The sequence below is a fragment of the Sinocyclocheilus anshuiensis genome, unplaced genomic scaffold (assembly GCF_001515605.1).
Source record: "Sinocyclocheilus anshuiensis isolate Anshui unplaced genomic scaffold, SAMN03320099.WGS_v1.1 scaffold697, whole genome shotgun sequence".
Taxonomy (NCBI): domain Eukaryota; kingdom Metazoa; phylum Chordata; class Actinopteri; order Cypriniformes; family Cyprinidae; genus Sinocyclocheilus; species Sinocyclocheilus anshuiensis.
Genome location: NW_015538036.1, coordinates 144,400 through 157,367, shown reverse-complemented (window position 1 = coordinate 157,367; position 12,968 = coordinate 144,400). Strand labels below are relative to the sequence as shown.

The window sequence follows — 12,968 nt, the reverse complement described above, 5'->3', positions numbered from 1 at the left end:
ATGTGTTTTAACGTACCTCTGTGACTCTCGTCTCCCCGCTGGTCTGCCTCTGCCAGCGGCGCTGCGGCCGGAGGAAAAGACCGGTTAATACAGCTCCACTCGGGAAACTGAGATATTCTTATGGAAACTTAAACCTGGCTTTATATCGCGCAAATAACTTCAGCATACAACGCATCAAGCGATAAAAGAGTCAATAATGAAAATTAACCTACCATACTCTAGTGGTTTTTCATCTTCACGAGTCTTTCACTGAGCCGGTGCCGAGGAGGTGTGTGGTTGTTTTTCGCAGTAATTTAGGACTACTGTTTTTAGATTGACTAAATATAGTAGGCAAATATTTTTTCAAAATGCGCTGAAAATCTAAACCGGAGAAACAGTAATAAAAGTTTTACTAAGTTTTAATAAAATTATTTACAGTGATGCTGTTTGCAAAGAAAAGCTATGAAATGAAGAGAATAGACTATTGGAAATAATTTAATACACATTCATGGAAAAATATATTACACTAAATCAGTGATTCTGATAGTGTTTAGGCCTGCAGAGAAGGCTTTGCTGGCCCTGACGGCCCACCACTGGTTGTAAGTAATCTTAAAGATTCCTAAATGCATCTACTTCCGGAAGGCCAAATAAAGTGCTTTTGCTTTCACCTAGAAACACACAGCGTCTCCCTGACATGGCTGCATCAACACTAACTGCGGTTACTGAAACCACGCCTTCTTTCTTTGCGTGAACATTTGGGCGGCATTACGCAAATATTTCCACATAGTGATGTAGATATGTGGGGGTGTGTTAGAACGAGGGGTTTTAAGGGGGCGTGGCAGAGTCTTAACTTTGATAAAGAATATCTCTTTGGTTTTGAGACTTTAGTCTTTGCAACTTCAGGGATCATATCTATGCACAATCAACTTGTAACACTCCTAAGAGAAAGGAAAACTTGAAATCGCATCATATGACCCCTTTAATAATATTAAAGTCTGCATGAAATAAATCATGTTATAGATCTTATTGTAAACAATTCACCTGTGAATATGTTTCATTTTTTAATTATAAATGTAATAAAATTAATAAAATTCAGTATTGAACTGATCAGAATTGTGGTTTGTGTAATCATTTATGTAATACTAAAAAATGTAATATAGAATAGTGTTTAAAAGGCTCATTTATAATTAGCATTTTCATGTGTCCAGACGTTTCGGGTTTGGCCAAGAATATTCCTTTAAGTGCATCATTAGATGAAAGTGATAGAGAAAGACCTATCCAACAGAGATAGCAGCTTTGTGCAACCCTCCTATGTAGCATATTTTTTATTTAACTGTGTGGGGGGGGCTTTGATAATGAGCACCTTTTTTGAGCTTGTGTTGTCAATAAACCATTCTAAGGCTTTGAGTGTTTACTAGTGCATTATGCCCTTTAAAACAGCTATGAAGTTGCTCCACGGTCAGACAGTGAAGAGAGTGGCTCGGAATTTGAAGAGGAGGTGAGTGTCCTTATTTCTGCTAATTAAGCATTGACAGCTCCTTGGTGTGGAGTGAGTCATACATAAGTACACAACATCACACACATTATTATCCTTTTCTCCGCATCCATAAATAATCTCCCATAAACCTTTTAGCATCTGCCTTAGTAGCTCTTTTATTTTTTACTTATGCTGTATATTGTGGAAGTCAAGCAATCACTGTGCGTTAAATGAGTGTAATGCGCTAATACTCCCTTTTAGGACGATGAAGAGGTGGTCTCCAGAGCTGAATCGGAAGAAAAGAAAGTCATCGATCCCAACAGTGATGAAGTATCTGAAACGGCAGCCAAGCACATCATAGAGTACGTTGCTTGTTCTCACTTCAAAGCAAAAAATGCCTTGTTGAGCTGGAGTGCAAAAAAAGTAGGACGGCAAGATTCGGGTGTCGATAGCTGTTATGTTCTTCTTTTATTTCTTATTTCTGTCAGCATCTGCCTCAGCTGGAGTTCGCCCTTTGCTGAACAATATAGTGGGGTTCAAAAGTCCAGTTGTGAAAATGCTTCTATTTTGCACTTTTCCAATTTTTAGATTTTTTTTCATTGCAAATTATATTATCAGCTGAAAAATTAGAGCAAAATAGGAAATTCCGTATTTCACTTTGTCTCTCTTTTACTTTAAGTACTCAACAAGTACTGAAGATGGCCATGATATGAGATGATTCAAAACATTGTTAACTAAAACTAAGGACATAAACAACATTTTTGTTACTTGAATAAAATAAATTATATTAAAGTATCTTAAGCATATTTTATTTCAGCTGGTTTCCAAGGCAGCATTTCTCATTTTCATTTAGTTTAACTTCTTTGTCTTAAAGTTTAGTTTCATTTCTTTGTTGGAAAGTTTATTTGTTTAAACTATGTTTATTTACTGGTTTAAATTTGATTTAATTTCTCAGACTTTTGAACCTCACCGCAAATTCTATAATTACTAGAGCTGTCAAAAGATTAAAATAATTAATCTCAATTAACCTGTAGATGTTTTGTAATTAATCTCAAATTGCAATTAGCTAAAGTTTTCCTCTAAATACACTCAGTGAGCACTTCATTAGCTTTACAAAGTCACAATGCTTCTTAATGCAAACGTCTAATCAGTCAATTTCAATGGCGACTCGCTGCATGAAAAAATGCACACATGGTCAAGAGATTCAAATATCAGAATAGCCAAGAAATGTTACTTAGACCGTGAAGTGATTGTAGGTGCCAGATGAGGTTACAGTGTCTCGGGAACTGCAGATCTCCTGAGATTTTCACACACAACAGTCTCTTGAGTTTCCAGAGGGTGGTGTGAAAACTAAAAAGCACCCCGTGAGTGGGCAGTTCTGTGGGTGAAAAGTCCTTGTCAATAAGAGAGGTTGGAGGAGAATGGGCAGTCTGGTTCAAGCTGACAGGAAGATGAAGTAACTGAAATAACCACTCGTTACGTGCTGTGCATTCAGACATTCTCTCCTGCACAGCACATTCAACCTTGAACTAGATGGGCTATAGCAACAGAAGAGCACATCAGGTTTCACAACATAAATCGCAGGTTTCAGTCAAGCAGAGTACATCAAAACGATTATCTGTGATCATTTCATTTACAATAACTTGTGTCAGTGGATCAGGCTGATGGAAATGTCTTAATAGAAACCGAGCATCATTTGAAAGGCACAGCCTACTTGCGTATGGCTGCCAGTCAGCACAGCCTCTGATTGCATAGTGTTTTCTATAGAACCTTTTGTGAAGACACACAAGTCATTTCAAGCTGGTTCAATGAACGTGTCTGCCAGTTTCCAACAAAGGAGAGACCCATAGGGGGAGTTGTAGATCTTGTCAACAACTCAACATTGACCATAATCTCTATGGATTGTTTCCAGCACCTTGTTGAATTCTTGCTGTGAAGAATTCAGTCATTTACAATATCCAGTGTTACATTGCATTTATACATTTTCCCTGGAAATTGGACCCATGTCCTTTGCATTGATAGTGCCATGCTGACCAGTGAATTTTCAGGAAATAATGAAGTGGCCACAGACTGCATATAGAGTGTAATGTATATTTCTAAAGTGTTGTGCATCCAGTTTTAATGTATTTATTTTACATATTAGACAAATTGTTTTAGTGAAAGGTACAGTTTTACCTTGCTTGTTGCAAGTATCACAAAAATAATTATTTTGGAGACACTTTAGTTTAGGATCCAATTCTCATATTAACTAGTTGTCTATTAGCATGCATATTAATAGCTTATTGGCTGTTCATTAATACCTATAAAGCGCATATTAATACTTTATTCTGCAAGACCATATTTTCAATCCCTTAATCCTACCACATACCTAAACTTAACAACTACCTTACTAACTATTAATGAGCAGCAAATTAGGAGTTTAGTGAGTCAATAGTGGTGGTTAATAGTTAACAGTGAGAATTGATCCCCAAACTAAAGTGTGACCGATATTTGTCATAAAAATTGTGTAAAATGGAGTTACCTGACAGGGATGAAATGTTTATGGCCGGTACATTTTCACAATTCAAGTGGAAGTGCCAGGTGTGGTAATACAGTATGTTACAGGGATAGTACACCCAAAAATAATTATTGTCATTATTACTCACTCTCATGTCGTTCTTCACTCATAAGACTTCCGTTCATCTTCAGAACACAAATGAAGATATTTTTAAGATTCTTTAATTATTTTGTTGATCCCTTTAACGTCCATGCAACCAAAACTTTTTTATGCTTCAAACAGTTATGTAAAATAAATCCTTATAATTTAAGCGGTTTAATCCAACAGTTGCTATATATGATGAATGGATTTGCTTGAACTTTTAATGGATAGACAAAAGTGCTGAAAGAATATTAAAAAATATCTTCATTTGTGTTACGAAGATGAATGAAAGTCTATTGGGCTTGGAACAACACGAGGAAGGGTAGGCTAAATGATGACAGACAGATTTTTCATTTTTGAGTAAACTAGCCCTTTTAATGTTGGACCCTGTGTTGCAGGTCTGCTAAGCAGGATGTGGATGACGAGTATAGTGTTCAGGCAGGACAGACCAGCTCCCAGTCTTACTATGGAGTGGCCCACGCGGTCATAGAGAGGGTGGATAAACAGTCCACCCTACTGATCAATGGGACCCTCAAACACTACCAGGTAAAGGAACAGTTAAACCAAACTCTAAACAGACACCTCCACAGATGCATTATACTCAGAATCCATCTTCTCTGAAGAGAGCTGTGTAGGTTTAAATGATATTTCAAGGGATTCATTATACACTAGAAATGGAAGAGGCTGCTGGAAAGAAATCACACAGAGAGGAAATATCAAAAATTGAATTGGTTTGTATTGAATCTGTTATCCCCTTTGGGCAGTAATGGATTTCAAAAGGAAAAACAAGCCCCTTTTTCTTCTAATTTTCTTTTCTTCCCAACCTGATTGCTGGAGTATTTTAAAGAAAAACTTCAGAGAGACTATTTATCCTTTTGAAAGAACTAAGTGAGCACTAGGATTCATGCTTTGATTCCACTCAGCGGCTGTGAAACACCATTTGGGTCTATTGTCCCATGTTGTTCAATGAACTATTGTGGAATCTGTGTGTCATGCGTCTGCTCGGTTGTCTGTTTGTAATGATTTTATATGATATTACCGCCATATAACAAGTCTTTTGTTCAGATCCAGGGTCTGGAATGGATGGTGTCTCTGTACAACAACAACCTGAATGGTATTCTGGCTGATGAGATGGGACTGGGGAAGACCATTCAGACTATCGCACTTATCACTTATCTGATGGAAAACAAGAGGCTCAACGGGCCGTACCTCATCATTGTACCGCTCTCGTAAGTCCAGCAAACAAGCTGTGAATAACGTGTTAAGAGGTGTAATGAGGTGAGCTGCCTGAGAGGATTTGCGGTGTAATGGCTTCATTAAGTAGCTAAACACTGTTACAAACAGTTCAGTTGACCTCTAATGACTGAAAGCACAATAGTGATTCATGATAGTGATTCATGATGTTGCGTTTTAGGCAACATATGGCAGCACTACAGGCCACTGAACCATCGTCATATTGATCATGCATGGTTGGTTGGTTGGTTGAAGATTGAATTAAATTGATTCTCTGATGGCAGAGCATCTTGTAAAATTATTTGTGTAGTTGGGGGTGTTTTATATTCTCAGTAATGTACATTTAAGCTGCTCTAGGATATCCTTCCCCACTAATGTCACAGAGACTTCCTGTCTGTAAAAGCCCCTTTGGGACATAGTAAAAATGGCCATCAGCGCTGTTTTAGCTTAAGTTAATGTGATTGATTTGTGCAAGGGCCAGAAATGTCCTCAAACCGCCTCACCTCACATCCATCATTAACTCTGTTCCACGATCACACCATCACATATAATTTAGAGATGTGACTTCGTTTAAAGGTAAAACGTTTATTCCATATCAATGGCTTCTGGTATAAAAATGACAATATTGATTTTTATTCCTCTTTTTTACAGGACTTTGTCCAACTGGGTTTATGAGCTGGACAAGTGGGCACCAAGTATTGTGAAAATTGCCTACAAGGTAGCCATTGATTTTTATTATCACTATGTTTTGTTACTGTGGACGATATAATTTTATGATGTAATATAACATGAAGGTAATAAAATCAGAGGTAATAACGGTTCGGTTTTAATTTGTCTAAGGGCACACCATCAATGCGGAGGTCTTTGGTGCCGCAGCTCCGCAGTGGGAAGTTTAATGTCCTTATAACCACCTACGAGTACATCATCAAAGACAAGCAAATTCTCGCCAAGGTAAAGGCCACATATTTGCATTTATGCATTTGCAGACACTTTTATCCATAGTGACTTACAGTGCATTCTATATATAAACTAACTAAGTTTGGGTCGGTAAGACTTTTTAATGTTGTTGAAAAAAGTATTTTATGCTCACCAAGGCTGCATTTATTTGATCAAAAATACAGCACAACAGAAATATTGTGAAATTTTCTGTTTCTGTTTTCTATTTTAATAGATTTTAAAATGTAACTTAGCTGAATTTTCAGCATCCATTACTCCAGTCTTCAGTGTCACATGATTCTTCAGAAAACATTCTAATATGCTGATTTGGTGCTTAAGAAACATTTCTTCTTATTTTCTTCTTAATATTTTAGTGGAAACAGTGATACCTTTTTGAGGAACTAGGAAGTTAAAAAGAGCAGCATTTATTTAAAATGAAAATATTTTGTAACACTGTAAAAGTCTTTACTGTCCCTTTTGAACAGTTAAATGCTTCCATGTAAAAGTATTAATTTCTTTCTTTCTTTAAAAATAAATAAATAAATAAATAATAATAATACTGACTCCAAACTGAATGGTACAGGAGTGTACTTTTTATGTTCATGCATTCCCTGGGACTCAAGCCCATGACCTTGGAGTTGCTTGTGCCAATGCAAAGCCCGTTTGTACAAAAATCAGTGCCTTTATGCTCTAATTGTTGAATCTTTTCCAATTCCCAGATTCGCTGGAAGTATATGATAGTGGATGAGGGCCACCGCATGAAGAACCATCACTGCAAGCTCACACAGGTGTTGAACACTCACTACGTTGCTCCCAGAAGGCTGTTACTTACTGGAACACCTCTGCAGAACAAATTACCTGAGCTCTGGGCCCTGCTCAACTTCCTGTTGCCCACCATCTTCAAAAGCTGCAGCACCTTTGAGCAGTGGTTCAATGCTCCTTTTGCAATGACAGGAGAGAGGGTAGACTTATATTTCACCCTTGTAGTTTTAAATAGCTGTTTTATATGTTACACTGTGGCTTAATCAGGTTTCTCTCTGTTACGGATTGCATTGGTGTTTGTTAGGTGGATCTAAATGAAGAGGAGACCATCCTTATCATTCGTCGTTTGCATAAGGTGTTACGTCCCTTCCTTCTGCGCAGACTGAAGAAAGAGGTGGAGTCTCAGTTGCCTGAGAAGGTAAGTAGCCACTCTGTTGTTTTTAAACAGTTTTTATTAGAAATTGTATGATGATAGTAAAAAAACTAGATATGCATTGGATGTACTGAAATTAACATATAGTGCCCAGTCAGAGCAACTAAATGGTTTAATATATGAATGGAAAACAAATCCAGTCACAATTCAGTTTGCAAATATAATATTTACTATAAATATTTTTTTTAATGTTACATTTTCATTGCATTTTTTGCACAAAATTATTGTATTTATTAAAAAACAAACCCCCCCCCCATTTTATTTATTTATTTATTTGTTTTGAAAAGCATCTTCAAAATAATGTTTGAATGAAGTCTATATGCCATGCAATTCAGGCTATGTTGATGCATTGGCTCTTCATTTGTCACAGGTGGAGTATGTCATCAAATGTGACATGTCAGCCATCCAGAAGGTTCTGTACAGGCACATGCAGGGCAAAGGCATCCTGCTCACTGATGGATCAGAGAAAGACAAGAAGGTAGAGAGAGAGGCTGTATGTTAACTCACTGTTATGCTGCTGTGCAGATTGAGCGCATCATCAGAGGTTTTTACCTTGACGTGTTTCGTTCACAGGGTAAAGGAGGAGCCAAGACCTTAATGAACACCATAATGCAGCTGAAGAAGATCTGTAATCATCCCTACATGTTTCAGCACATAGAGGTATCACCATATGTTTTAGAACACTGGAGTGTACATCAGGACAGGACACTTTTTTATTTCCAATGAGTTAAAATCTTTGACACTACATCCACATTAATCCAGATACATTTGAAAATGCATCTTTTCCTTTATGTTTTGACTTTATCCTTTTAGTCAAGCAAAAACTGAGCTTTAAATTTATTTTCACATTATAGTCTGAACTGTGAAAATGGTGGTTTTCGGTCATTTGATGTAGATTTTACCCTTATTTAATGTCAGGGGTGTCCAATCCTGCTCCTGGAGTGCCAACGTCCTATAGAGTTGATTCAGGAGTGTTTAATTAGGTTTAGAGCTAAACTCTGGAGGACAGTGGCCCTCCAGGAACAAGCTTGGACACCTCTGTTTAAGGTTGTACCGGCATTGTTGAGCCTGCTTTTCTTTTTCATGGTGTTGCTAAATGACAAATGTTAATTTATACAATCTTCACATTAAAAATCTCAGAATATTTACTCACAATGATGACATTTGTGTTTTAGACGTTACATCAGTGAGTGGTGGGATAGTTTGCTAATATAGCCAGAAGAAGAAGAGTGCCAGAAGAATAGCTTGAGAATTTTATTATGTCTGTTCTGTTTGTGTCATCTCAGTGAGCTTTAACTGTTTTACACATGCAAAGCGAGGGGATTTAAGCATTTTCAGACATGTCAGTGTGGATGAGCAACTTTTGGAAAAAGCTTAAAGACACTAATGTGGACAGAGAGTGTTTTAAAACAAAAACACTGTTTTCAAATATATGCAGATCAACGTGGATGTAGCCTTAAAGGTTCACCCAAAAAGGAAAGTTCTGCTTTTGTATTACTTTCTTTCTTCTGGAGAACATAAAACAAGATATAATGAAGAACATTTCAACTGTTTTTTAAAAACATTGGACCCCACTGACTTTCAGTGTATGGATATAAAATATCTTCGGTAACACTTTACTTGAAGGGGTGTGCATAAGACTGACATTTAGAGAAACACGATTTCTATAGATATTTACAGCTTAGAAATCACTTTAATAAAAATATTAATAATGAGGCAACTGAATTGAGTCTCATAAACGTTTTTGCTGATGCATATAAAGGTGGTATTCACAAGAAACTGGTGTCAAAAATATATTCATGTATACAGTCCTCTAAGTCTCACTCTACCTTATATATTAAAGAAAAATGGGAGAAGGAGGCGAATATAGTTCTAACGGAAGAAGATTGGTTAAACATATGTAAGTCACAGCATGCAACCTCCACTTCTGGTCAGTGGAGAGAATTCTAATGGAAAAACGTCATTAGATTCTTTATTACTCCAAAAAGAAAATATTTACAGAATGGTAATCCAGAATCTGCATTTTGCTGGAGACGATGTAACAACTCAATGGCGGATTATTTTCATATATTCTGGAACTGTCCGGCAATCCAATCATACTGGTTAATGGTAATCACTGAAATAGAATCAATACTGGGTTTTAAGATTGATCATAGCTTTGGTACTGTATATTTAGGAAACATACCAACTGATTTTAATGCTCAAGACAAGTACCTTCTCAGATTGTTATTGGTTGCTAGTAAAAAAGCAATAACCAAAAAATGGCTGGATGAGAATCCACCAACAAAAAAAGAGTGGATGGTGATTGTAAAGGATATGTTTGATATGGAGAAAATGACCTTTTCTCTAAGACTAGGTATGGATAAATTTTATAAGAACTGTCCTGGTTAATACACAGGAAAATAGATAGTACATAAATAGATGTTAAGTGTTTTACAGTGATTGGCCCCCACCCCACCTTTTTTTTTTCTTCCCCCTTCATATATGTGAAGTACTTACTTAATGGAAATATACTGAATGGACTGAACTTTAAGGACTTAAAATGACTGAAACTTATGGACTTCAATTAACCGTTTATTTTATTTTATTTTTTTATTATACCTCCTCCGTTTGTGTGTGTATGGGGGGGGGGTATTATTGGGAAAGTAACCCCTATTATAAAAATAATTGTATAAGAAGGATGTAAGAACTATATGTGATGCCTCTGGTGACCTGTATGTTCAATTCTTTATTTATTTATTTATTTTTTCCCCCTTTTTTTCCCCCCTTTTTTTTTTAATGTTTTTTTTGTATTTCTGAGTTATGTTATAAGAAATACAAAATAAATAAAAAAAAAGTAAAAAAAAAAAACAAAGACATCTCAAACAATGTCATATGGGCCTCAACTTGCAAGCTGCAGACACCGTTGTGATCTTTGACAGCGACTGGAACCCCCACCAGGTTTGTGTGAATCACTGCTGTGATTAGAGAGAAACGAGACCGTTGCATCGCTAGTTTACAGCTCAGCAGTAATCTGTCATTTCTGGATCAGACTTCAAAAACATCTTGTAGTATGTGTAAAACACCTTGGTTGAGGTAGTTGTGGAAGTTGAAATAAAATAAAATAAATAAAAATATAATTTTGTCTGTATTTATTACAATTGCAACCTTAATGATATTGCAACTATAAATCACAAATTTGTGACTATTTGTTGTAATTATGAATTGGGGAAAAATTATGCTGAAAATCGATCGAAATTATATTAATCAAAAAATTCTGAAACAAAATGCTTTGTCATCACATCTTTGCCATTACAGGCCTAAATGAGATTTTAAAATATCTTAAAAAGAAAACAATTATTTTAAATTGTAACAGTATTTCACAATATTACAGTTTTTACTGTATTTTTGGTGGTGAGCAAGAGACTTATTTTCACATTTTAAAAATCTTACCGACCCAAGCATTTGAATGGTAGTGTATACTTCTGAATTTCTTAATAATTAAAAAAAACCAAATTCTACATATGGAAGTATACCATGTAGTCTCGTCTAATATTCCATGTAGTCTCTCAATATGTAGTCTGTTTTTAATATAAGGCAATAAAAGCTACATGCAGAATAATTTGAAAAAAAAAATCTGTTTAAAATAGTTTTGAAATACAGCATCTTAACACCACAGCACTTTTTCATGCCAGCTAACCTGGAAGTATACATTTTGAATTAATGTTTGAAATGTATGCATTTTTTGCTTCCTTTAGTTAATTTATTCATTTATCTATGTGTGGTGTTTGTTGGATGAATTATATTTTATGTAGCAGCTTGAAGTTTGGACCTTTTCCGCACGCATTTTCACCCGAAAAAGCTACATTTATTCCTCCATCTGCCTCCACAAGTCAAAAAGAGTGCACTATGCCCCTTCTTAATAGCATTCTCTCACTTTGATTGTAATTGATGTAAACACATTGTTAATCACACACAACTGTGATTTTAATCACCAGGACTTGCAGGCACAGGACCGAGCCCATCGTATCGGCCAGCAGAATGAAGTACGCGTACTGCGTCTGTGCACTGTTAATAGTGTGGAGGAGAAGATTCTAGCAGCGGCCAAGTATAAACTGAACGTTGATCAGAAAGTCATTCAGGCTGGCATGTTTGATCAGAAGTCCTCCGGCCATGAGCGCAGAGTCTTCCTGCAGGCTATTCTGGAGCACGAGGAACAGAATGAGGTGAGTCAATTTAACAGGCACAGATAGCCATAAAGTTTCACTCTGATGGAATTAGACTGACTAATTGTATCTAGTGATGCACTGAGGTGAAAATTATTGGAAAGAAGGGCCAACAACAAAGTACCAGATTTTTTTTCTCATTTATGTGAATATATTTTTGGCCCAATTTATACTTAGTCATTTGTTCGATAGGATCCAGTTGGATATGCAAATTTTTATTACTCTTTGCCATGTAATTTTGTCTTCGCAAAATGGATGTAAATCCAATCTACTATTGCCACAAATATATAAATATGCAAATATAGCAGAGTTCATTTCCGAGATGATGCCAAAACCAGGCAGTGAACTTTGTTGAATGCTCTCATTGCCACACGTAGCAATAAGTGTTGGAGTTTCACGGATTCTCCATCTATGTGTCTCACCCATTTACTCATTCGTGTGTGGATTCTGGAGCTCTCAAACGTCTGTATTCTGACACCTGTTTGGGAGGAGTAAAGTTTATGTATGTGGCTTGAACAACCAGATGTATTTCAACTTAGCAGAGACTTTTCTTTCATGGAGGTGCTTTCAGCGATTGGATTGCTGTTTGCCTCAGCATTACAGTAGCTGTCTGATCTTTAAAAATGTTTTAAGCATTAAAGGGATAGTTCAGCCAAATATGAAAATCTTGTCATCATTCCCTCATATCTTTCCAAACTTGTAGGAATTTCTTTCTTATGTGGAACAGTTGCTTGAATGTTTTAAAATAATAATAATAATAATAAATATACAGTTAGGTAGGTCCATATATAGTTGGACACTGACACAATTTTCATAATTTGGGCTCTGTATGCCACCAGAACAGAATTAAAAATAAAACAATCATGCTTTGCCTGGCCTTTACTGCAGCTGACATCAGTTGTTGTTTGTTTGTGGCTCTCTCTGCCTTTAGTTTTGTCTTCAGCAAGTGAAATGCATGAACAATTGGGTTGAAATCTGGAGACTGACTTGGCCATTGCAGAATATTCCACTTTTTTAGCTTCAAAAACTCCTGGGTTGCTTTTGCTGTATGTTTTGGGTCATCGTCCATTTGCACTATGAAGCACTGCCCAATCAACAATGCTCCATTTGACTGAATCTGGGCAGACAGTATATCCCTATACACTTCAGAACTCTTCTGGCTGCTTCTGTCTTCTGTCACGTCATCACTAAACACCAGTAACCCAGTGCCACTGGATGCCATGCATGCTCATGCCATCACACTGCTCCACCATGTTTCACAGATGATGTTGTGTGCTTTGGATCATGAGCTGTTCCAAGCCTTCT

At 36.5% G+C, this 12,968-nt stretch overlaps 1 protein-coding gene across 1 annotated transcript in view; it reads left to right on the top strand.

Moving 5' to 3' along the window:
- Positions 1–12,968, top strand: part of LOC107681293 (probable global transcription activator SNF2L2) — a 56,881-nt gene that overhangs the window by 14,023 nt on the left and 29,890 nt on the right. Inside the window, exons 13-25 of the mRNA XM_016477566.1 lie at positions 1,420–1,477; positions 1,718–1,818; positions 4,493–4,640; positions 5,160–5,323; positions 5,979–6,045; positions 6,168–6,278; positions 6,983–7,225; positions 7,330–7,443; positions 7,829–7,936; positions 8,032–8,118; positions 8,634–8,644; positions 10,314–10,398; positions 11,436–11,663. Of these exons, the coding sequence (XP_016333052.1) occupies positions 1,420–1,477; positions 1,718–1,818; positions 4,493–4,640; positions 5,160–5,323; positions 5,979–6,045; positions 6,168–6,278; positions 6,983–7,225; positions 7,330–7,443; positions 7,829–7,936; positions 8,032–8,118; positions 8,634–8,644; positions 10,314–10,398; positions 11,436–11,663 (1,525 nt within the window). The remainder of the gene's footprint in view (positions 1–1,419; positions 1,478–1,717; positions 1,819–4,492; positions 4,641–5,159; positions 5,324–5,978; positions 6,046–6,167; positions 6,279–6,982; positions 7,226–7,329; positions 7,444–7,828; positions 7,937–8,031; positions 8,119–8,633; positions 8,645–10,313; positions 10,399–11,435; positions 11,664–12,968) is intronic.